General features: G+C 32.6%; 2 protein-coding genes across 2 annotated transcripts; both read right to left on the bottom strand.

Annotated features, from left to right (window-relative positions):
* Positions 1-4,954: 4,954 nt before the first annotated feature.
* Positions 4,955-17,167, bottom strand: LOC120276225. The gene is made up of 13 exons (XM_039282947.1): positions 16,542-17,167; positions 16,354-16,441; positions 16,172-16,262; positions 13,843-13,927; positions 13,596-13,752; positions 13,047-13,156; positions 10,087-10,280; positions 9,838-9,937; positions 9,141-9,264; positions 8,974-9,053; positions 6,525-8,276; positions 6,279-6,444; positions 4,955-5,823 (listed from the first exon to the last, which is right to left on the bottom strand). The coding sequence occupies exons 1-13, from the start codon at positions 16,584-16,586 to the stop codon at positions 5,183-5,185; spliced, it is 3,633 nt and encodes a 1,210-aa protein (XP_039138881.1). The 5' UTR covers positions 16,587-17,167; the 3' UTR covers positions 4,955-5,182.
* Positions 17,168-17,980: 813 nt separating this feature from the next.
* LOC120276458 (HMG1/2-like protein) lies at positions 17,981-19,637 on the bottom strand. The gene is made up of 8 exons (XM_039283211.1): positions 19,478-19,637; positions 19,336-19,390; positions 19,092-19,205; positions 18,955-19,012; positions 18,808-18,852; positions 18,619-18,696; positions 18,429-18,524; positions 17,981-18,323 (listed from the first exon to the last, which is right to left on the bottom strand). The coding sequence occupies exons 2-8, from the start codon at positions 19,380-19,382 to the stop codon at positions 18,303-18,305; spliced, it is 459 nt and encodes a 152-aa protein (XP_039139145.1). The 5' UTR covers positions 19,383-19,390; positions 19,478-19,637; the 3' UTR covers positions 17,981-18,302.
* Positions 19,638-24,112: the final 4,475 nt, after the last annotated feature.

The following is a 24,112-nucleotide window of genomic DNA, read 5'->3' as shown; positions in this document are numbered from 1 at the left end:
TGGATTTTTGTCAAAGTTGTTGGGTATCCGATGGAACAACTGGGGCCGGCAATTTAATGTTAAATTAATCTAATTGTTTAAAGTTTAAACAAACAATTTGCAATATTTTAAAAAAAAATTAAGACCATTTACTTTAACGAATTTTCAATTTGGAAGTCTTTTTCTATTAAACAAAATACATTGATGGAATTATACAGCAACCACCATCAATTATTGTAAAATAAAGCACATTATGAGTCTATGACCTTGGAATTATAAAAATATTTGTAAAATTATAAAAATATAATGTTAAAGTCTTTTTTCTTTTTGGAGCCTAGTTATCACACTTTTTTCCATAAAGATGCCTTGTGACAAATACCGTCCACCGTCCCACAATGGATTGTAAAAAGATAAACAATGGATTGTAATAAGATAATGCAATAATTAAAATTTTTAATTATTTAAAAATATCTTATAAGTTTAAAATCATTTTTACACTAAACTAATTTCAGTGTTTAGTTTAATATTTTTTTTTCAAAATATCCAATATCGCTAAAATCGAATTTAAAAGCTCTTTCAATCCCTTGTTCTTTCAATCACTGCAATCAAGACCTCTAAGACTGTTCTAATCATAAAAATAATTAATATTTAAAATAATTTATTAATTAATATACACAATTCAAAAAAAAAAATATTTTTTATATGATTCCTAGAATATAAGAGTAATAAAAATTAATAATTAGTATGTTCAAAGTGTATATAAAGGACTTAATTGTACTCATTCAAAAAATAAAAGAATTAAAAAAAACTTAAATTAAAATAAGAGGACTAAAAAGACAAAGTAAAAAGAGTGTAAAGAATAATATGATTAATGCTATATAGCCCGAAGTTATTTCACGAATTTATCACACAACTAACGTGGCATCTGAATTTCTCTCTCCTAATCAGCATATAACAAAAAAACATAAATTCATGATTTCAAGGTTGACCGCCGCCCGTCAATCGACACAGGTTCAATGCTATCGTTGCTTGTCGCCAACCACCATCAATAACACATCCAGCACTCCTTTCCAATCACCCGCCAAAAAACGTCGGTCGATCGTCAACCAACGATCGTCGACCATCAACCACTGCTCATCACCATCCTTGTCTTTGCACCATCATCAAGCTAGTTGCTTCATCTTCAAGTCCCATGTATGCCACTGGCCGCCTATCACCCATCAAAAGATGTTGTAGCTCCAATAGCAGCATCACCAACTGCATTTACATCAAATAACTAAATATACTTCCTCATTAATTTCCATATTCATCCCAATCCTATTCAGACAAAAAATGAAATACTTCCTCATTAATTTCCATATTCATCCCAATCCTATTCAGACAAAAAATTCATTTTTAATGACAGGATCTCAATTCAAAAGCTAACAATCACCAAATAACTAAAAGGTTTCGCAATCATGAAAATTTCAATTCAGTCTTTGCCTACTGAATTAAGTATAAAAACATGATTTATAAGGTAAAAATGGGGTCTATTAAGAGAATGAGGATGATGAGGACAAAGACGATGAAAGAGGAGGAACTTAAGGTAATGTTGAAGAGGGAAGAGGAACTGAAGGTAGTATTGAAGAGGATGGGACCGTAGTTGGCGATGACGACGGAGTAATAGGAGACGTCAACGAAAACGAGGATAAGCAGGATCATCACGACAAAGCCGAGACCCCGCAAAGCCATATAGAACAACGATACCAGAAGAGTGACAATAGGTGGGGAAAAAAAATTAGGAGAAATGAGTGTGAAATCAAAGAATTCATTTTTTTTTTTATTATATACTGATTAGGAGAAAGAAACTCATATGCCATGTTAACTGTGGGATGAATTCGTGATATAACTTCATAACATTATTCGACTAATATGGGTATTCTTAAAAAAGAAAGTAACAACCATTCAAATAAGCAAACCAACTCCTCACGTTTTTTATTATTTTCAAACCTTACTAAAACCACAACCCTCATCTTACATATATATATTATTTTTACAATTTTATAACCCCACATAATTTACATCATTTTATTCTATAAATACATCCCTTAATTACATTAGTTACGTATAATAGCCATAATAATTATACACCATTCAAGCTGCGCACGTGCGGCACGTGCAAGAGCCTCCACACTTGCAAGAGCCTCTCCCAGTTCCCACGCTCACAGAAGACCTTCCGCACGTGCAAGGGTTGCAGCTACAGTGCTCTCCGCACGAGCACGTCACGTGCCGAACGGCAGTGGTCCCCACCGGCGCTGTTGACCCCACTAACGGGGCATCCGCCGTGACACACCTGTCCTCATAAATAATATCACTAATTATTATTTAAATTAATGTTAAAAAAACTACCACTAATTTTGTTAATATTTATTAAACTTTAATGAGAACAATTTAATCTAAATTATTTTACTAAATCAGGGAAAAAAACTTCAAAAATACTAAGTTTTAATTAAAATTATTGATAAATCCACTTTTATCTTTTTTCCATACTGTAATTTTAAATTCAAAGGAATATATTTGCAATTTTGAAAATTTCAAGATTTTAAATATATATACACACACACATTAGGATCCTGCAGTAAATAATTAATTAAAAAATTATTAAATACTAGTAAAAGTATGAGCCGTTAGATAAATGGTTTGGAATGAATTGGACGGCTGGGATTTGATGAACCTGCAACGGTGTCCGCCGGGACAGGGTACGTCGCAGCCGCAAGCTTCGTCGCACTTCCTCATCTCATCTCGGCTGGCCATCCCGAAGCAAGAGATCTTTAGATCGTGTGGCAACGCAGCTGGGTTGGAGGGTTTAAATAGTGTTCTTGAGGTACAGTATACCGACAGGTGGTCTTGCATGCAGTGACGTGGCAGAAGATGTTTTTCCATTAAATGCCACGTATCCTTTTGAAAGAAACGTGGCGTTTGTATATATTTATATATATATTTCATTATGATGTTTTTTTATTCTAATAAAAGAAATTGAGTTGTTTTACTTATACACCGCTATTTATATAGATAAATAAATATATTTACTGCTTCGCAAGTTTAATAAATTTAAATATTATAATATTTGTTTAATTTAGTTGCGTGTGGACACTGGGAATTTAACATGTATTTTTATTTAGTAAAATAAGATCTGAATGGGTGTATTTGTTTAATTTAATGACGTGTGAATACACCGAGAATTTAACATATATTTTTATCTGGTAGTGTTACCAAATTTAGATTGTAAATTGAAATTCACAATCAAAATCCATTATTATTATTATTATTATTATTATTATTATTATCAATTGAATTTAAACTCGAAATTTTTGAATATTTTATATTAATAATTTTCGTAGTAAGACAAATGTTTTTGCATAAATTGTTTGGCTATTTGTTTAATTTTAAATAAGAATATTTTTTAAAGAAAAAATAAAATAAAAACGATAGATTTATTTGATAAGAAATGAAACCGGATGGGGTTTCCGGGTTTAAAAAGACAATGTGTAGTGTAACTAGTGTTTCTAATTATGACTTCTTAAAAGTATAAGTTTTAAATGTTGTATTATTCATATATGAGCAAATATATTCTGTTAGAGAGATATTAAAGAAGAGAGATAGGGAGACATAGATAGTACTCAACAGTTTCGGCCCAACAGATTGGTATAGTATTGTTGAGATTGAAACAGTTCATCACTGTTTGATTAAAATTCAACGATTCAGATGAACGTCCGTTGATTTGAGTCTGTAGGAAACTTATCCTCTTCATATATTTGTAATTTTTAATATAAAAAATTATCAAAATTAAAAATCTATCTTTTAAAAAAAATAACAAATCCAAATTCACCCAGTTTCTGCAAATGAAGAATAATAAAAAATAAAGATCATAGCATGAATATTCATATCATCGTCAAAATATCAAAATAGTTTCTCTATTTTGTGTTTTTTATTATTTTAGTTCATCTAATATAAAATCTGCAATTTTAGTTCTCATATTTACATATTTTCGTATTTTTGGTCCCTCTAATTGACAAACGGAATGATAAAAAAGGACATAAATATGTAAATATGAGGATCAAAAAGATGAATCAATTAACTGGAAGGATCAAAAAGACAAAAATGTACAAATATGATGACCATTTAAGGGGCATTTGGATGTCAAGATTGGAGTGAGAGAGAGGAGGGATTGGATGTAACCCCTTGTTTAGGTATACATCAATGGGAGTGAGGGGGGATTATGGAGGGAGTGAGTCTCACTCACCACACAATTGGGAGGATTGTAGGGGGATTTGGCAACTTGAATATGAAAATGACTAATATGCCCATATATATATATATACATATATATATATATATCATATTTTACAAGATGTTTTTAATTGTTTTGATTTTTTTTATTACATTGATGTTCTTGTGCAAAAGAAATAATTATTATAGTTAACTTCTTTTATTGGAATTATTTTTAATTTAATTTGTAATTAATATCATTAGTTAATAGCTAATTAATGATATTATTACTTAAATTTAAAAAATTAGAATGAAATTGTAGTATCATAAAGTTAAATAATTATTTTTAATAATTAATTATTTATATTTTTTTTAATATTTTTAAAAAATATAATTAAAAATAACTCATTATTATATATACAGTAGTATTTATTTTGCATAAAAGACATAAGTGTTATTTTTTCATATTTATTTTCTTTACTTTTTCCATTTCCAATAAATTACACTTTTCGAACCTTACCAACCAAACACATTCAACCAAACGCTCCTTTAATATTTTGACCTATCATTGTTCCTCAAGTGAAAGTGAAGAAAACTGATCAACATTTAAAAAAAATTAACGCCAAACACATTCAACCAAACACTCCTTTAATATTTTGACCTATCATTGTTCCTCAAGTGAAAGTGAAGAAAAATATCAACATTTAAAAAAAATTAACACGTATAATAAACAAAACAAAAAAATATAACTTTCCATTATTGAGCTGTGATACAAGGCCGAATGAATAACAAATATGTTTCACAAGGTTTCTGAACAGCATGTACACTCTAATTCTACACTCATGCACACATCTTTGATCTTTGTTTTCAGAGATTGAATTTGGAAGCATCAATGCAGCATTGATTAAGGAAGAGGAAGAAAGAAGAAGAAAACATTATCTATCTCAACACACAACTAACAAAACATTTCACACACAAACTCATCTATCAACTCAGCTACAATCACCATCTCCATTTCTCTTCCCATGGAGTCAATGTCATCATGAGATAAACTGGACCAGGGAGTCATCTTCAAGTCCCTGATCATCATGCTATCTAGAGACTGTGATTCTTCGTCAACCGGTGAATTCGAAAACATCTTAATCTGATGTGATAGACAATCTAAGAGTTTTTTCCCTCTAGACACAGTTGGTGGTCCAGCAAGCCATCTCTTGAATGAGGAACCAGGCATTTGGATTGCTAATACCTGCGGCAATGCCTCGTTTAGAAGATCAAATAGCATTTTGTGACCTATGTGAGTTTCTGCACAGCAACACTTGAGAGTTTCGTCTTTCTCATTTTTACCGTATGTTTCCTCAACTTCATCAAACACCCATTTAGGAATTGGCTTTGTGAGTGCATCATATCTTAGAAAAGTTCGGTTGAAGGCCTCACCCTCGTAAAGTCCAGCTGCAAGAAGGATGTCTTTTATATATGATTCTATGTGGTCTTCTACCTCGGCTGTTCCCTCAAATGTTTCATCCTCATTCAGCTTTTCTACAATGTCAAGATCCACAGGTCCACTGCGCTCAGCTTGCTCTGATAGAGTTGTCAGCTCTGTTCGAGACGGAAAAATCAGCAGCAATGCAGTATGAATCAAATGTTTATTGGTGATGAATGTATCACATCATGATACTAGTGATCTCACAGGAAGAAAACATTTACATGCCAATACAGTTACGTGGCAAGTATCTGTGCTTCAAAACTAGATATACATTGAACATTGGTTTCATTTTCCACAGAAACAGCATTTCCCTCCAAGTTGTCCAATGTAGTTTTTTGTGAGAAATACATGTTCATGTGACGCTAAAGAGAGAAATACCAAAATTGATTTAATTGATATGACCAAGTCTACAGATCGATGATTCCTTCATGCTATAACATGAATTGAAATGAAGTTTTTTTTTTATCAAGAGAAATCCAAGTTACATGACTCCTAACTTATACACATGTATATTGAATGGCATTACAAGCATACAAACATGAATTGATGACATAACAAAGTTTCTTACCAGGAAATTCTAAGCTAAATTCAGCAGAGGCATGGCATGAATGTGGGTCTTCAATAAATGGAGCCTCCAATGGTGACACGGGACTTGGATGACCTGGCCTAAAGAATTCATCATGAGGGCTGCTAGACAATGATGCCGGGCTTGGTGGTACCTCAGTGTAATTGTCCTGAGGCCAAATAAAACGAATGTCAAAAATTAACTAAAAAACAAAGGAAGAAGAGATGCATATCTGATCATAACACTCGCCTGCACAAATCCAAGATTCATCACAACCGTTGGACCAGTAATAATATGCTTCAAAGGTTCAAATTCACTAGCATCTGATTTGTCAACCAACTGTGCTTTCTTCCCAAACAACTTCCCTTTAAGGCTGAGATTCTGTTTCAAATTTGATACTTTGCCTTTAAGATTGAAACTATCTTTCTTGTTTTTCCTCACATCAGGTGAACTTTGTTCAGATGCTTCATGCTTCCTGCGTATGTGAGCTCCAGTAATTATATGCTGGTCCTCTAGGAGAAGTTTGCCGAATGCTGTTCCAGTCACTGGAGCAGAAAAGGATCGGATGAGGTTCCTTGGCGACAATGATTCCTTATCAAATCTCGTGTCAATCACCTGTGCACGTCTAAAAGAGTGAGAGTGAGTTTTTGATTCCGCAACAGATTTTTTCTCTTCCCAGTAGCTCTCCTTTTTCCCTGACTTTGAGAATTCAGTCATCTGTCGTGTTCTCAACCCTTCGGACATAGCGAGCGTGGTCCCTGACTGTCTTTTGCGACTCATTGGATTCTGAATATCAACTTCATTTTTAAGTACATTCTTCAGTCTCTCTGACAAGATCCTTCGTGTGTCTCTCTTGATAAATTCTGGAGAGTCCGGTCCATCAAACTGAATTTCACTTCTGTTAGACCTTGTTGACTCTGATCGCTGCAATGTTGTTCCCAAGTCCCTAGTAACATTCTCTCTAATTTGTTTCACAATATGACGGGCGACATGCTTTGTGTCCATTGGCCTCTCATTGAAGGAAATCTTGGTGGGATTTCCTCTGGCAGTACTGGTGCTCCTCACCTTTCCTTGAATTTCTTGCCTGAGCCTTTCCCTTACCTCTTGAAGAAAGTCCTCCATACTGTCCTCCTTTTCTGTCATCCTTGATGCACCAAACCAAGACTCTTCAATTTCATCACTCTCAGAAGTGGGTCTCAAAACCACTATCCTTGTAGGAGAAGAAGTTCTGTCCCATTTCTCTTCAAATTTGGACAAAGGAAAGTGTTCAACACTATAAGTTTTTCTCCTGCTCCGGAACTGCTGGTCATCCTTCATATTCGATCGAAGTGGTTTAACTGCATGTGCCTCATGATAATATCCAGAACCTTGGCGTACATGAAATTTGGATCTATTCATTGACAAATGATCGATGGATATCTCATCCACAGAAGATTTCTTAGCACCGATGTATATGGCTACTTTTTCTCTTGCGAGATTTTCTTGTGCAATAATTACATTCTCCTTACTTTGACGATTATTGTCCAGATCAAGGATGCGAGAACGCTCTTGTGACTTAGATGCTTGCCATGCCTCAAAATCCTTCTTAAATTTCTGAAGTAGCTCTTCTTGGGGATGTTCACATGACCATGGTTTTGTCATCCTTGAGTCCTGGGTTGATAATTGGCTAGCCTCTGGCTTGGTATCAAAAGGAACACACTCTCTCTTATTTTGCTGGCAAGATGTTGAGCTGATAGAAGTGTGATGATTTGATGAAACCTTAGACGATTCAGTCTTTGTCATCATGTTTCTCGGTTGCACACTGTCTGATTCTACAAAAGGTAGACTCGTAGTCTCTGATGGCAATGCGTCCATGCCCATCAATCGGGCAACAACACTGGGAGTGTTGTTTTTTGCCTTTGTTTTGTTTGACATCTCGTCATCAATTAACTTTTTCATAGGAGCTGTATTTGGACAAGGGCTCATCTTGGAGGCGGATGGCTGCTTCACCTGACAAGAGTACTTCATTCAAAAGCACAGAAGGCTGTAGTCAGTGCCATTTAATGGTAAACATCAAGATCCTCAAACCAGAATCACAGGAGAATGTATAATAGTTAAAAATGAGACAATGCAGCATAAACGAACTGTGTTGTGATAGAATTTATGGCACTGTATTCACAAATTCCCCTACAGCTTTTTAAGGAAATGGATGACAATGGCATCACAACTCAATTACCAGATATTTTTGGAGTATCTCATGAAAGAAAAAAATGAAATTTGTGCAATATGGCTTACACAAACTGGAATGTGATGCTATCATTTAATGGTAGAAAACCAAAAATCAGAAGTAGATATTTGAGTTTATTAAAAAATAATTAAAAAAGGAAAGACAAAACAGAGTAGTAATGGCTTATTCAGGTCAAGACGTGGAACCTCCATAAATATAATTCAAGTAAATACTTGAGGATTTCATCATGTCTGATGATTCTGATCTTCAAATCTTTTATTGTTGTAATTAGAAAGGAACAAGAAAAGAAACAATAGTAGTCTTGAGGCAAATCAATAAGCCAAAATCAGTATACAATTGTTGATTAAATTTTTTTTTTCCCAGCAGAGCAAAAGGGAGAAAATTCAACTGAAAAGAAGATGACAAAGTTCACTTTTCAACTAATTCTTAAGATTCTAGAAAAATTAAATTAAAATGAAATAATTTGCTCACCGGAACATCTTCATGAATGATTTGATAACTCTGAGATGCCTCCATGGGAAACTCCAAACTATTCCTAGGAGCTTCAAGACCTATCGAGAAGAGCCAAAGGCAACATAACAATATTTCAATTTGTCTAACTAAAGACCGGATAACAAGCAGAGATGATTCATTCTCACCATCATTGTGTTTTTTGTGCACAAATAACTTCCTGGAAGTGCTTGCATGATTGAAGTCCAAAAATTGTAATATGCCTGCCATAGATTTTGGAACTGCTTCTCCAAAGACAAGAATTGCACAATACTATTCTTTACCCCATGGAAAATAGATCAAACTCTTCGGCAACAATGTCTTTCCTGCGAAATCCACAGCAGAGTTCTCTGATAAGAAAAATTCAATCTCCAAACACAAACATTAGGTTATCTATGCATTGCAAGTGACGATCCTGTTTTCGGTTGAAGAAAATGAAACCATGACGCCAAAGATAATGCATTGATACATTTCTTCCCTTCTCTTCACAAATTATTGAGACAAACAACCAGATAAGGCCATAATCAATTAAAACCCTAATCCTAGGCAGAGTACATACATGATAAATAAGTCCCTGATCTAAAAGCAAACAAACAAATGGAGGTCAATGCTACAAGATAAGGATCAAATAGCAAAGTTGACCTTTTTTCCTCTGAAGATCAGAACAACCAATAATCAAACAGACAACCAAGGCAAGCTCACCAGATCCCAGAATCACATCAACAAGAAAGATCACAAACCACCCACAAGTTCCCAACTTTTCCACTCAAACCACCAATCAAACACACCACCAATCAGAACAACAACCAAACACCCAAAAAAAACAAAGAAAACAGTACAAAACACAGATAAATCATCACCATTCTCAAATTCAACAGCAATGGCACAGCTCCCCCCACCAAAACAAGGAGTGTGGAAATGGTGAAAAGGAGGAGCTTTTAGTAGGCTGAGAAAGGGCAATAGCTAATTTTTTACTGGATTGGGGATAGGGGGAGTGAATTCAAAGGGGAATTTGTTGTTTTATGAAAGGAATAATTAGGGTTAGGGTTTGGAATTACAGGAAAAGGGCGAAGAGGAGGTTGGTTTGGTAGTTACTTTTCAGCACGTCGAGCTTCCATTTGGCGCGCTTTAGTGAGACGTGCACTGGAATTCGCTACTTCTCTTTGTTCGTTGCCGCGCGGTATCTTGTGCACGCGGTGAACTTTAGCATGCCTTAAACTGTGACCGAGCTGTTTGGGTTTAGTGAGATCCAAGAAGAAAAATAATTTAGTGAACTCAATTCGTGGTAACTGTCACAGAATCAAGACGTACATCATTTTTAAACTAAATCCGTAAAAATTACTAAATTGAGATAATTCAATGAGTGAGAATGAACTACATCTGATTCCATTATAATTACACAAAACTGAATTCGTGAGATCATTTCTCTTAAAATTTTTTTTTATGTAATTATATGTTTATTTATTTTATTTATTTAATTGTTTAATAATTTGGTATTGTTTGAATATCTTTTTGAGTTTTGACTTGAGACGTGAGAATGCAGAAAATAATAATTATTAATTAAGATAAATGACCTTATGTAATTATGTGTTTATTTTATTTTTTTAATTTTTATTTAATTGTTTAATAACTTTGGTATTGTTTCAATATCTTTTGAGTTTTGACTTGATACATGAGAATACAGAAAATAATAATAATTATTATTATTAATTAAGATAAATGAGAAGTAGGTGTGTTGGTTTGTTTATATAGAAGGTTTGTTTAATTGGAAAAAATAAATTTTAATTGGCATTGAATAGATGAGAAAAAAAATTAAAATAATAAAAATAAATTCTTACATATAATTTGTATTTGATATGAAACTATTTCATTCATTTTCTAGATTATCTCAAAAAATGATTGAAATTTTAAGTTTATTACAAATTCAGTCAAAAACAACTTAAGTGTTTAACATAATAGATTAATAAAACTCATAAACAAGAAAGTACCAACTTTGTTTATTTTAAACATTAGACAAAGAGTGAAAAATATCAAATAAGAAAAGGTGATTTAAATTAACTTATTTTTGTTATCATTCCGCACTACATGCTTGAGTGTTATAATAATAATAATAATAATAACTCTGCATGAACTTGAACTTAATAAAACTAAGTAAAAGGGATTGAAAAGCATTGATGTAACATCATCTTATTAGTAATAGAAAAGAATCTCAAGGTGTATGCCACTAGTGCAATCACATGGTAGGGACTATATTGGAAACTCAAATTCACATACCATTCTAAATGAACCAAGCCCTTCCAAGAGAAAGTGCCCAAACATGTTTTACATCTTTCATTTCTTCTTATAAACTTCCAAAATATGAGCACTCAATGTGTTCTTGAATCATTCATTATTGCTTCATAATTTTTTTTTTCTTTTTATTTGTTTGGGTATAAGTGTCTATATTTGTGTATACATATTTATATCAACATCGTCGACAACTTTGTTTGTTTATGTAGATATTTTTGTTTGATTTGTGAGTCGGAAAATTGAGATTTAGATAAAACATGGATTTTTGATGTTGATAGGATCGAAAATACATATATGTGTATTTAGTTTAATACTCATCGATTATATTTGATACCCACCTTTTTTAATGAAATGTGTTTCTTTTTAATTAATTATTTTTTTTATCGACATTATATTTAAAAAATTATAAAGCAAATATAAAATAGACAAGAATAACAAAAAGTGATAAGAAAAAGTTGATGACTAAGATCATGTAGTAACATGTGTGACACATTTAATATGAATCACAAATCTAATACATTAAAATTTTATGCTAAGACAAGAACCTAAGATGCCTAACAATATCTTGATTCTTGATTCAAAGACAAAATTATGACAAGGGAGGCATATTAATGTTTAATTGTAAAGAATGGTAGAGGAGAAGACACACCCAACTTAGCATTAAAAACAGCATAAGAACTACTTTTAATTCACTATCTTTTATTTTAATTGGTTTAAAAAGCTTTCAACCAATAATATTTATGACAAGTGTCAATCTTTTTAATGGTATGCCTTTATAAAATGGTCCCTAAAATTTAAAGTGTTTTTCTTATGTGGTCCAAAAAGTGATGGTCTTTACAAGTGATAACTATCCTGTCTCTGTATATCTGTTTATTTATTATTATTTTTAATTTTTATCTCTCTGAAAAATCTATGGCCAACTCTCTAATGATCAAAGCACGTTGAGGCATACCTGTCTTTTAATTAACTAGCAATGTTGCTAACAAGATAAGTGGGTTCTATCATAGGCTCTATCTTTGTGTTCCATTTTGTAGCCACAAAGTTAATAAAGAGCTCACTAAATTATCATCATCATTATTATTACTATTGCTAGATTTTCAATCCAAAAACGTTTACCTTATAAAAAGAAGAAATATTAAATGGTGTAAAACATGTAATAATTTAAGTAAATCCAATAGCACTATAATAAGTTTTTCATACATCCAAACAAACTATATAGAAAACTTATTAGGGTTTATCGTTACTCTGCCACTAGATTTATTAGGATTTTTCTAGTGGTATATTATCCAACCAACAACCAAGTGATTTATTAATATTCGAATTCCTGTTTGAACCTTTCACAAGTGGTGAAAGTTTAAATCACAAGTCAAAACGTATTTTTAGGAGTGTGAGTAGTGTTTATGTACATATAAACCCAACACCCATATGTGCACATGACCCACCAAGACTTGTGCACACCCCTATTTTCTTGAAACGGTCTGACCGCTCATCTTAGCTATATATATATATATATATATATATATATATATATATATATGCATGCAAATACCCTAGTAAGTAAAAACGAATTTTCAAAGATATACAACCAAATTACCAATATTTACAAAGGTGTATGTGCAAAATGTCAAAGCAATTCAATAAACCAAGCACCAAAACCAAAAACATAAGCCACATCATATTATTTGTATAACAAAGCATTATAATATCAGAGAGATAAAGAGAACATTTTCATAAAACATGAAGATGGGTGAGATGGAACATCAAGGTTTGGGCAGCAAGTTTACCAGCTGGGTATATATATTTTCCCTCATTGCATCTCTGTTTCCAGTGTTTAGAGTGAATACTGAAGCTCCTGGATGATTTCTTAGCCTGGCAACTGTAAAGCAAAACCACATTTTTACTCATAATAATTCAAGATATTATATTCATGGAATCACACCAAATTAAAAAAAATTAATCTATAAACTGATCACACATGCAAACATGCTTGTTTCAATGTATTCTATTCACTTTAAAGTATAAAGTATGTTCACTGAGAGTACTGGATTTTTGAGGTAATATTCTTCTTTATATATCTATGAGACAAATAGAACTTTTGGTTATCAGGATTTTCAACAAATAGTCAATCATGCATTTATTAATGGAAAATTGACAGCCGAGGAGCTGAAGAACATCGATGTAAGTTTTCATTGTAAAATCCAAATGGATTTCACTAGGTAACGCATTCAGCAAACAAGTGTAAGAAGCAATGAATTTGAACACATGTATTGTCTTCTGTAATGCTGTGATTCGAATCTGAGTCTTTAATATGTTACCTCCAGGAATATCGCGTCCAAACTTCGGTATGGGTATGGAGGCTAATATTGGAATGTTGGACTCCAGGACATTCAGAACAGCCTGGAAAAATAATGGACTGTATAACTCCATTTTCCCCACTTCATCGATAATGAAAAGATCTGTACCTTGTTTAACCTAATAGCAGATAATTATTTAGGACTTGCATGAGCTTCTTTCGGAAGTAATATCCAATGTGTACATGACAAATTTCAACACATTACTAACCTGTAACTCCGGCAACGCCAGTGACTCAAATGAGGCTACATCCACTTTGTATTTCCCTACACTAGGCCATCTGAGAGCTTCCTGGCTACAATTAATGAATCCAACTTTAAACTGGTTTTAAAAAAAAAATTATAACTCACAATATTTCTTGGCAGTGCTAGAATGCCAAGTGAAAAGAAGCTTTGGATTTGCAATCAAATTGCATTCATTAAGGAAACCCTTGTCAACTTATACATCAGAATATCTACAGTGAGGATATCAAAATACAAAGATATAAAGAAAGAACAAAATTGATTGAATAAAAAACCAGGACCGTATCCTGAACAGACATATGGTCGAGAGAAGCACAAAAACTTTTAAGTAGGGCGCTCTAATTAGCATGAATCAGTGTGATTTTTGCAATCAAAGCAAATTACTTTTCTATAAATTGATGAACCTGTAGCCTCAGTAAATGGAGAAGTAAAGCACAATGAGCCACAAAAATAAATTTAAATAGTTACAGCATTTCAAGACCATTAATTTCAATCACAATGGACACCAAGTTCATGTCAAAATCCAGTATTTCTAGAGTTAAAATTGATAGGAAAAAGAGCGTGTCCACAAAAAAAATTATATTTTACACTAAAGAAAACAAGTTGAGGGTAAGAACAATTTATAAATGTCAATCAGTAAAGAACATTAATGCAGTTGGGACTCGAGTATAAACAAACATGTCACACATGAGACTCAAACACCAATGCCACATCCACAACAACACATGGATCACCAACCCTGACATGGATCTTTAACTCTATGATATTAATGTGACAACACATACAAGGAAATCAAATTTATCAGGTGTAAACCATACATAATAAATGGGCCCAATTCAATCCACAAGCTTCAGTTTAAACTAATATGATGAGAGACCCAGACTTACCTATTGAAACCCATATTTATCAAATTAACTGATGAGGGACTATTAGTTAGTCTAGCAAAATCCACCACCCCGCATGGCAACTCCTAGTTGAGGTGTGTCTGTGATACATAAATGAATATATGCCACAGGTAACGTGATAAGTCATATAATACACAATTGTGTTGATAATACACTCCTAGTTGAGGTGTGTCTATATTACACAATTGTGTTGATTCCAAACACATGCATACAGTTTTCCTAGACCCATCAAAGATAAAACTAAGTCAAACACTGTTTCCTTTATCCATCAAAGTAAGAAATAAGTCCTAAACTAAGTGACGTGATAAGTCATATGCTCAAGGGAACACCGAATGTAACTGAAAGGGAAAGAAATAAAAAAAAAAAAAAAATATATGTGAATCTTATCTTTGTCATTTTGAAAAATCAAGAAACTGCTCTCATATGATTGCCTTTAGATGTCAAAAGCTCCAGGACCTTTAACACTACTCCTTCAGTTGTTTAGAAAGTTAAACACGTTGAAATATCTATTTCCTTGACCCTAAACAGTTCATCCCATGACATCCGTGAAAACAATGAAACGAGTCAACCAAGTTTGAGTTCCCTTTTTGCAGCCCCAAAATACTACTGGCAAAAAAAGGGGGCTGTACTGAAAATATAAGTCTACTGGCAGAACACATGTGGCAAAGGTATAAAGAGGAGATGAATATGATTGTCAATTTATCATTACAACACCACCTTCTTGTTGTACAAAAGAAACAAACTTGAATGGATTTTTCCAAACAACAAAAATAATAGTTGGAAGAATATTAAAATGTTATGGAACCTCAACTTGTCCTAGTCTAAAGTGCAAAACAATTTCATCAACAATAACTCCAAAAAGAATATGACTAAATAAAATAAAATAAAAAGAAAAGATCCTCATAAAAATCAGTACAAACGCTACTGAAAGTAGGACTCCTGAGATAGCATGAATGTGATCTATATTATAACAACATTTCTCAAGAAATGAGCAACAATTGTTCCCTATTTTCACAAGTTGAAATCCAAAAGTACAAAGTAGAGATATAAAAATAACATTCATTAGAACCTCAAAGTAGTCACCTTCCTTATGACACTTCCATACAAATGACTGCGCTTTAAAATGAACGCAGAGCGAGCATAACACTCTTAGAAGATAAATGAAATGAAAATTTGGCTTACGCTGACACAAAAGGCTTCATAATCAGTCTGGAATTAATAATTATAGTTATAGTTATTAAACACTAACAATAGTTATTTAAAATAAAAAGTTGGTTTAATCCAACGTAAGACAAGACTACAAAAGTTCAAAAATAGCAAGCTTTCCACTGCCAAATGCTTTATCCCAAACAGAAGAGAACGACGAGATAGTGAGAGAAAAAAAAAAAGGACCTGGAAACCTTGGTGGAAGCGAGTGGCCCTTGCCTACCATCGAGGGTGACAACTTCAAATCCCACCCTATCAAAGCCTTCTCTAATCTCCCCTGACAACAAGGAAAAACCAACAATTATGTGCTCCAGTGTTCATGACCGAAAGGTGTTCGATAAAATGCGTCAAAGAAAATGAGGACGCACGAGTATAGAAGCCACAGATGTTGAGGCTGGGGTGAGAGACTCGTAGCCTCTCGAGCACTCGCATCACCAGAGTGGTCTTTCCTACTCCCTGCGCAATGCTCATTCTGACAGTTAGACGCAATTGAAGAAGAAGAAGAAGAAGAAGAAGAAGACGAGGTGGAAAAGGAATCATTTGATAGATTGCTTACGGAAGCGCCAGTGACAAGCAAGCATTTGCTCGGAGTGGCCGCCATCTACGCGCGCGAGCAACACGCTTCGGGTTCTACCAGAAAAGAGCCTTAAGAGCTATGTGCATATATATATATATATATAGAGAGAGAGAGAGAGAGAGAGAGAGAGAAAGAGAGAGTAAGGCAGTAAGGCTTAGGAAGTGGTTGACGCGGCAATCCGTTGGAAACTTGGGAAGATCTAGTTATGAATCATCTTTTTATTTACTTTTTCTTTTACTAATCAATCTTTCAATTTGACAGAAAAATAAAATACTAACCCCCTATTATTGGATTGTTATATGATTAAAGGACAAAGATAATATACATATGGTCCTCAAAAACTGACAAGACACAGGTCTTTCCCGCGACACGGTTGCGATTCACATCATACCGTATGAATTAACTTTTTTTTAGTAACGCACTAGAACCCAGTGAGCATATAAGGAGTTGGTTGGTCATAAGTTACATCAGAAAGATGTAAAATCTCAGGAGGAAATAAGTTTTAGGGTTGTGCACTTGAATGCACGAACAAACAATTGGCGCGGAACAAACCAACCTATGAAACTCGTATTACCAGTTTAAAGAGTCGAACAACAACAGGCTGATAAACTCAGGAAAACTAGTTTTTGCAATGCAACAGTTTTTTAAGAAAAAAAACACTTCCTTGCTCCTTAGAACATCAGCTTGCTTATATTAACAAAGAACAGTCATATAATTCAGAACTAAAGAAACATAAATATCAGAATTCAATTGTTACAATCAAACATCAAGCTAAAATTCATAAGCATACCACAATAACAAGCACACAAAGTTCAATCATATCCATAAAAATCTAGCATCAACACCCCTCCCAATGATTAAATCTATTAAAAGAAATGACGCCACACTTAATTTGATCACTTCCAAGTGAAGAAAACCACTGAAAAACTGCCAACCCCGGCAGTTGACCAACTGTTCTTCATATCACAACAATAACAAGGCCAAACCGAAAAAGCATACCATCCATCCCTCTGTAAGGATAAATACTCAACCGAATCAAACGAGATGTCAACATTCAAGCAACATCAGATTTAACTGACCAACACCGCCATTTCACTTCCAAAACTAAAATCAAAGCAAAATAGACCAAGACCAAACTCTACGAACAGCATTTAAAGCAACACCTTTAATAAGAAAATGGAAATATATCTCATATAAACAAGCCACAAATCATCCATAACGTAAACAGATACCAAATATAAAGATTAACGAAAATGAAACCAGCTAGGCAACTAGCCAACGCATGCACTACAGAGGACAAGAAATAACATACTACAAACAAAGCTTGGAATGAAAGCCCTGAGAAGCCAACCATGCAGAACAGGTAAGCAAGTAAACCACAAAATAAATAAGAGAGCCATAGGAAGCAAACACAAATATATACACACCAACAACAATGAAAGCCAAACCCCCAAGTAGAATTAGTCAGAAGGATAGATTTTTAAGTACAAATGAAGCCATATAGGCCCTATAAAAGCATCTTCCCACCTCCTTCCAAAACATATTCCCCTTAAGAGATAGACCGTCATGCAACAAGAGAGAAGGGACATATACTTTTTTCCCAACAAAAGATGAAAACATCAAGGAAAAAAAAGCAAAGATTCGAATTCTACTTTCTAACTAATTCTACTATTCTTTCTTTTCATGAAACCTAAGAATAAGCACAGCAAGTAGTGAAACAACCCATTCTTGGCTTGCTCCTCACTCTTCATCATCATCCTCCTGACAAATTGGAAAAACAACAAATTTTAAATAAATTCGCATTAAGAAGTTGTTGAATTCCAATTTACTCATGAAATAAATAAATAAACTTGAAAATTAATTCACCTCGCCACTCTCATCATCCTCATCATCGTTAATCTCAGACTTGGACTTATCAGAGGTCTCCTCTTCCTCGTCCGCAGCGTTGTTACCACTCTCAGCCTGATTAGTAGAAATCAATCAAATTAATTAGGGATTTGTCACAATTAATCGGAATTTGGATATGAATAATAGATATTAACAATGTTCAGCATGCCTGTTTATTGTAAGCATCCATCTTTTTTCCATATTCGGACTTCAGTTTGGCAGCCCTAGCCTCATAAGGTGCTTTCTCCTGTAAATTTCAACAATTTTTTTCATAAATAGTTATAAATATGATTGATTTTCGTATATACGATGATTATCTGGTTTATATCAAAGAAAAGGAAAAGGGGGAGAAACACACAGCAGTAGACAAGGATTTCCACTTCTCGCCACCAGCTTTCCCGATCTAGTTCGAATCAATGGATGAATATTAGCTCCGATTAAAACAGAAAATATTTGGGGAAAAAAGGAATGAATTGGAGATCTGGATGGAATAACAGAGACATACAACAGCGACTTTGTTGACATGAGGGTTCTTCTCCTTGTACGTCTTCCTGAACTCCTCCCTAGAAAATCAAAACCATATGATTATATATATATATATAAAAACAAAGATGAAAACAAAAAATTATCGCTAGGGCATACATGAAAACAAAGAAAGCACTTGGAGGCCTCTTGGGCTTGTTAGGGTCCTTCCCGGCCTTCTCCTTCTTCACTGGCTTCGCCTTCGGCTTAACCTCCTTCTTCTTAACCGACAACCTAAGATCAAAAAATAAAAAATAAAAAATAAAAAAAAATAAAAAACCAAAACCAAACCCTCAGATCACCAATACCCAGATCAAAACAACACCGATCTACCAAACCCCAAACAGATCAATCAAAAACTCACTTGCTATCAGCCTTCTTGGCCTCAGCCTTGGATTTCCCACCTTTCATCGCGAAAACTGAAAACAAAACCATCAGATCCATCAGAAATCGCCAGAAATCATCAAAAAAAACCTAAAAAACCATCACCAGATGAGGCTTCTGACCTTAGGGTTAGGGTTAGCAGCCACCAAAAGGAAAGCAAGGAGAAGAGGATGGTGTCGTGTGAGCGAGAGAGAGAGGGTGCGGGGTTGGGGGGGATAAGAAGGAGAAGCGATGGGGCGTGGAAGTGGGAAATCAAAACCCGATCATTTGATCGAAGGGAGATAAACGAATTCAAGAAGGGGTTCGGGCGCGGATTTGAAATTTAGGGTGACACGTCAGCGATCCGGGAACTCTATCCTCATTGGCTCTCACTTCTCTCTATCTTCAATCATAGAGAACTAGTTCTCTTGGTTGTGTTTCTTGGAGTCCTTCTCTATTGTCTAAAGCCGCCTAATGATCCTTCTCTAGAAATTAAGTCCGATGGATGAGCGACACGTGGACAAGATATTTTTGCTGTGGACCTTTGGATGTTTGACATGTGGATGTTTGGCCCTTTGGTAGCCTTGTTAATTTAGGAAATCACGGTTGTGTCCTGTTTTAGTTTGTGGAGCGGTGTGGTGTCCCGCGGAGCAGCGTGAGTACGGGGTTCGACCAATGGGAACTGGCTGGAATCGTTGCCGTGGTGGGCCCTTGTTTGATGCCGGAATCACTGGCCTGTGTTTAATTTAATGGAATTATTTAATATAAAAAATTAATTTTTTTTGTGATTTAATTTAATTTATTTTATAAAAAGATTTATATTTGTATATATGTATTTTTAATTTAGGTTGGTTGAGGAACACCAACAATTATTATTTATTGAATATTATTTATTCCCATTGGCAAAAAGAGAATTTGATTTTTGGAATAATTTCTTTCATTTTAAGTGTTCAATTTTATAAAAAGATTAAAGTACAAATAAAAGTTTAAAATATTTTGAAAATATAAAGTTATTCCCAAATTATCCGGTGTTATCGATCAAATTGAATAATTTACATAGAATATTTTATTAAAATGTAATAAACAAAATTATATCAATTTTTAGTTAATTTACATCAGAGTGTTTCCTTATATTGGTCTTAGGTCAAACTCAATATTTTTTAGTTTAAAAATAAAATAAAAAAATTGTGTATATAAAACAAAAATTATTCTAAAAGTCATAATTTTATCGATATTGATTCAAAAAAATTCGAGATTAAATTGCAAAACACATAAAATGAAGATCAAGATATTTATTAAATTTACGATCTTGTTCCATATCTCTACACATTCCTAAACTTCTTTAAATAAGAGGCATTTGTCATTTATTTGTAAAAAAAATATATCTTTTTTATCAACATAATAATAGTAAAAAAAAAAAAAAAAATTATTTTTAAAGAGACCATATATATGAACAAAAAGATGTAACAAAGAAATTAATTAAATCATCCATTTTAAAATGAGTAAACTACAGAATAATGCACAATAAATATATAATTTAAATTACACTTAATAAGTTTGTAGCTTACCATATAATAACTTGCTAACGATACACGCGTTACACTGAAAACCATATTGTTTTGAATATAAACGTGAGTGATCAGCAATCAATTGATTTCCCAAAGACAAAAAAAAAGGAACCTATAATTGCTCCTTTGAAACATACTTCTTTTGTTTTGTATACTTTTACATGTATTTGGGAAAATAAAAAAATGAAAATTAAATATATAATCCTAAAATAAAGTTATGTTGTTACCATTAAAACATATTAATAATGAAATATTTTTCCAACTAGTAATCAGTGATTATGTTAGTTTTTTTAAATGTGAGATGTGAAAAGAACAAATAAAAAATGCTCACTACCTCCACATTAGAATAATGGTAATATTGAACAACAAATTAAATTAGTGATCCAAGCCAATCTAAAATTATTCGAGGACAAACAAGTCAACTATTAAAAATTTTATTATTTTAAAGAAATCAAATTTCACAAGAAAAGGTGAAAAAAATATTTTTTAAAAAATTTCAGCTAACATTTTAAATGTTGATCTTTTATATATTTCAAATAAATTCTTCAATTTTGTATATATTTATCGAGAATTAAAATTCTCGGTCACTTAATTATCATACAAAAATAATTAATCTCGTAATGGAAGTTCAAAACATCTATTCTAGTTAGCCACATTATTCAAAAAAAAATTATAATTTATAATTTACTATTTATAAAAAAAAAACATTTTGCTAGTTAATTATTTTAGGGTAACTTTAATTGTTAAGAATTTGATGCCTTGCCACCTCATCAATCTATTAAACTCATCCTCATTAAATTATTTCACATAATAGTTATTTTAAAAAATAAGACCCACAATCATTTCATTCAAGTTTTTTATTATTTACATTATATATTTCATTAAAATATATTTATTTAATAAATTTTTGTGAGAAAAAAATTGTGAGGTAGGATAATTTTGTGAATTTTAAGTATAATTTTGAAAATTTTACATATTTAGCATAAAGAAAGAATATGAACAATTTGAAAATTATTTGAAAATTTTGAAGCTTGAGAAGATGGAGTATTTTTATCCATAATATAATTGGAAATTGAAAGATGAAGAAGTGAAGAATAATATAGTTTTGTTTGTGGATGTATATGTATTTATAGAGCTAAAATAAAATTTTAAAATAATAAGAGATTAGCGGTTGCATCCTAACAATTTTAGATTTGCTTTAAAAATAATAATGGGCTCCACGGGTTGAGCGCTTGCCGCTCATAATGGCCATTCAAAGGCTTAGCACTTATTAATCCCTAGTTTGGTTGGGTGTTTTTTTGGAAGAGTGAAGAGGAGTTGGGAAGTGTGACCTGTGTTTAATTAAGGGAGTCAGGAGGAGAAGGATGAGTTTGGAGGGGTACTTCAACCCCTCCAAACCCCTCTCATTCCGCCTCTCCAAATTGGGGTCTTTTGGAGTGGTGGTATTATTTTAAAAAAAAAATTTGTTTAAACTTTTATGAAAAGACCAAATTGCCTTTTATTAATTTGAGAAATTACTATAATATCTTTTTAAAATCTAATTTTATCACTCAAATTAATTTTTTTATCTTATTTTTTTAATTGTGTCAATTGAAGATTAATAATATTATATTTTAAAATTATAATAACTATATTAAAAATGATAAACACATATAAAAAATCAAGTAATTATAGTATTAGTTTAAAAATATTATTATTATTTGTATAATAATAATTATAATAATGTTGTTATAATATTATTAAACAAATAATATTATTACTTACATTGATATTAATATTAACAAAGTTTGTACAAAATAATGTTAGATATGTATAAAAAATTATTATGATCAATTTTATATAAAAGGGCAAATTGGTAAAATACACATTATATTTATCCTCACTCTTTTTTACTCCTCCTAACCAAACAAAAAAATAAAAAATAAAAATAAAAAAAATAATAATAATAGATTATCCCTCCATACTCCTCAATTGAATCAAACATAAAAATTTTTCAAACCCTCCATTCTCCTTCCCTTCTTACTCCCCTTCACTCCCCTTTTCCCCTGTGAACCAAACAAAGGATAAGTGCATGTTTTTATGCCATTAGAGATGCTCTCAAAGTATAGAGTATAGGGCAAAAAAAATAATAAATAAAAAATAAAAAATTATGACATATAAACACAATAACCATAAAAAAATTTCAAAAAAAAATGTAATATATAAATTACGTATACAAAGAAGATATGTCTATGTGCAGTTGTTCGCATTTGCATTGTTCATTAGAAATGTTTATTATAACAATTACATTATTATCTAATGACTATTTGTGGGGTCCTTTATTCTTACACAGCCTTTAATTATGATTGACCAGTTAAAAATGATGGAATCACAAATCAAATTTTGGTCATTTTCATATTTCAGATAATTGCATGTTCATGACTTTCATTAGGGGCAAGACCCTAAAATTAATTACCTCAAACTCTGTTGTGGGAACCTCCAATTAAGAAATAAATGTGAATGAGAAATGATTAACAAATATAAATTTAATTTTATATTGACTTCAAAGAGCATACGAGTATATAATCATGAGCGGCAATACAAAACTATTAAGAGAACTATTTATTTTATCATGGTCTTCAAACTTTTTTTTTTATTTGCATGACTTTGCTGATGCTTTTGACTAACTTGCAAAAATCATATTGGAATACCCTTTTTTAACTCGGTGACTGTGGCCTTCTTCGAATTTTTTTTTAATGTGAATTTACATCTTGACACATCGCATAACTCTCAGTTGTGGCCACTCTACATTTATAAGTTGCCTACTTGATCATCTTTGGTTTCTATTTATTACTGAAGTCTTCAGATGTTTGTGCTTGTGAAATCTTCAATTCTCTAACTTGTGGAACTTCTTAGGTCTTTGACCTCTTCACGTCTTGAGACTTCAAAGTTACATTTGTTAGGTCTGGACTCTTCCATGCTTTTGAGCCTTGACCATCATATCATCAAGTTGTAACCTCTCATATGATCAAGTCATTAACTTTACTATTTTGACTTGCTTTTAGAATAAATCTCAGGCTGTAATTATAACCTTGATTTCCATTGACTAAGTCATCAAAAGATTTCTCCAGTTCATCCCCATAAATGTCTAATATCTGACTTCATAAAAAAATTCCATAAATCTTTATCAAAAGTTCTCATCACCCTTGGGAGGGTACAAACATAGGACCT

Source organism: Dioscorea cayenensis, chromosome 14, assembly GCF_009730915.1.
Source record: "Dioscorea cayenensis subsp. rotundata cultivar TDr96_F1 chromosome 14, TDr96_F1_v2_PseudoChromosome.rev07_lg8_w22 25.fasta, whole genome shotgun sequence".
Taxonomy (NCBI): domain Eukaryota; kingdom Viridiplantae; phylum Streptophyta; class Magnoliopsida; order Dioscoreales; family Dioscoreaceae; genus Dioscorea; species Dioscorea cayenensis.
The sequence above is the reverse complement of the archived record's forward strand: the minus strand, read 5'-3'. Positions and strand labels throughout refer to the sequence as shown.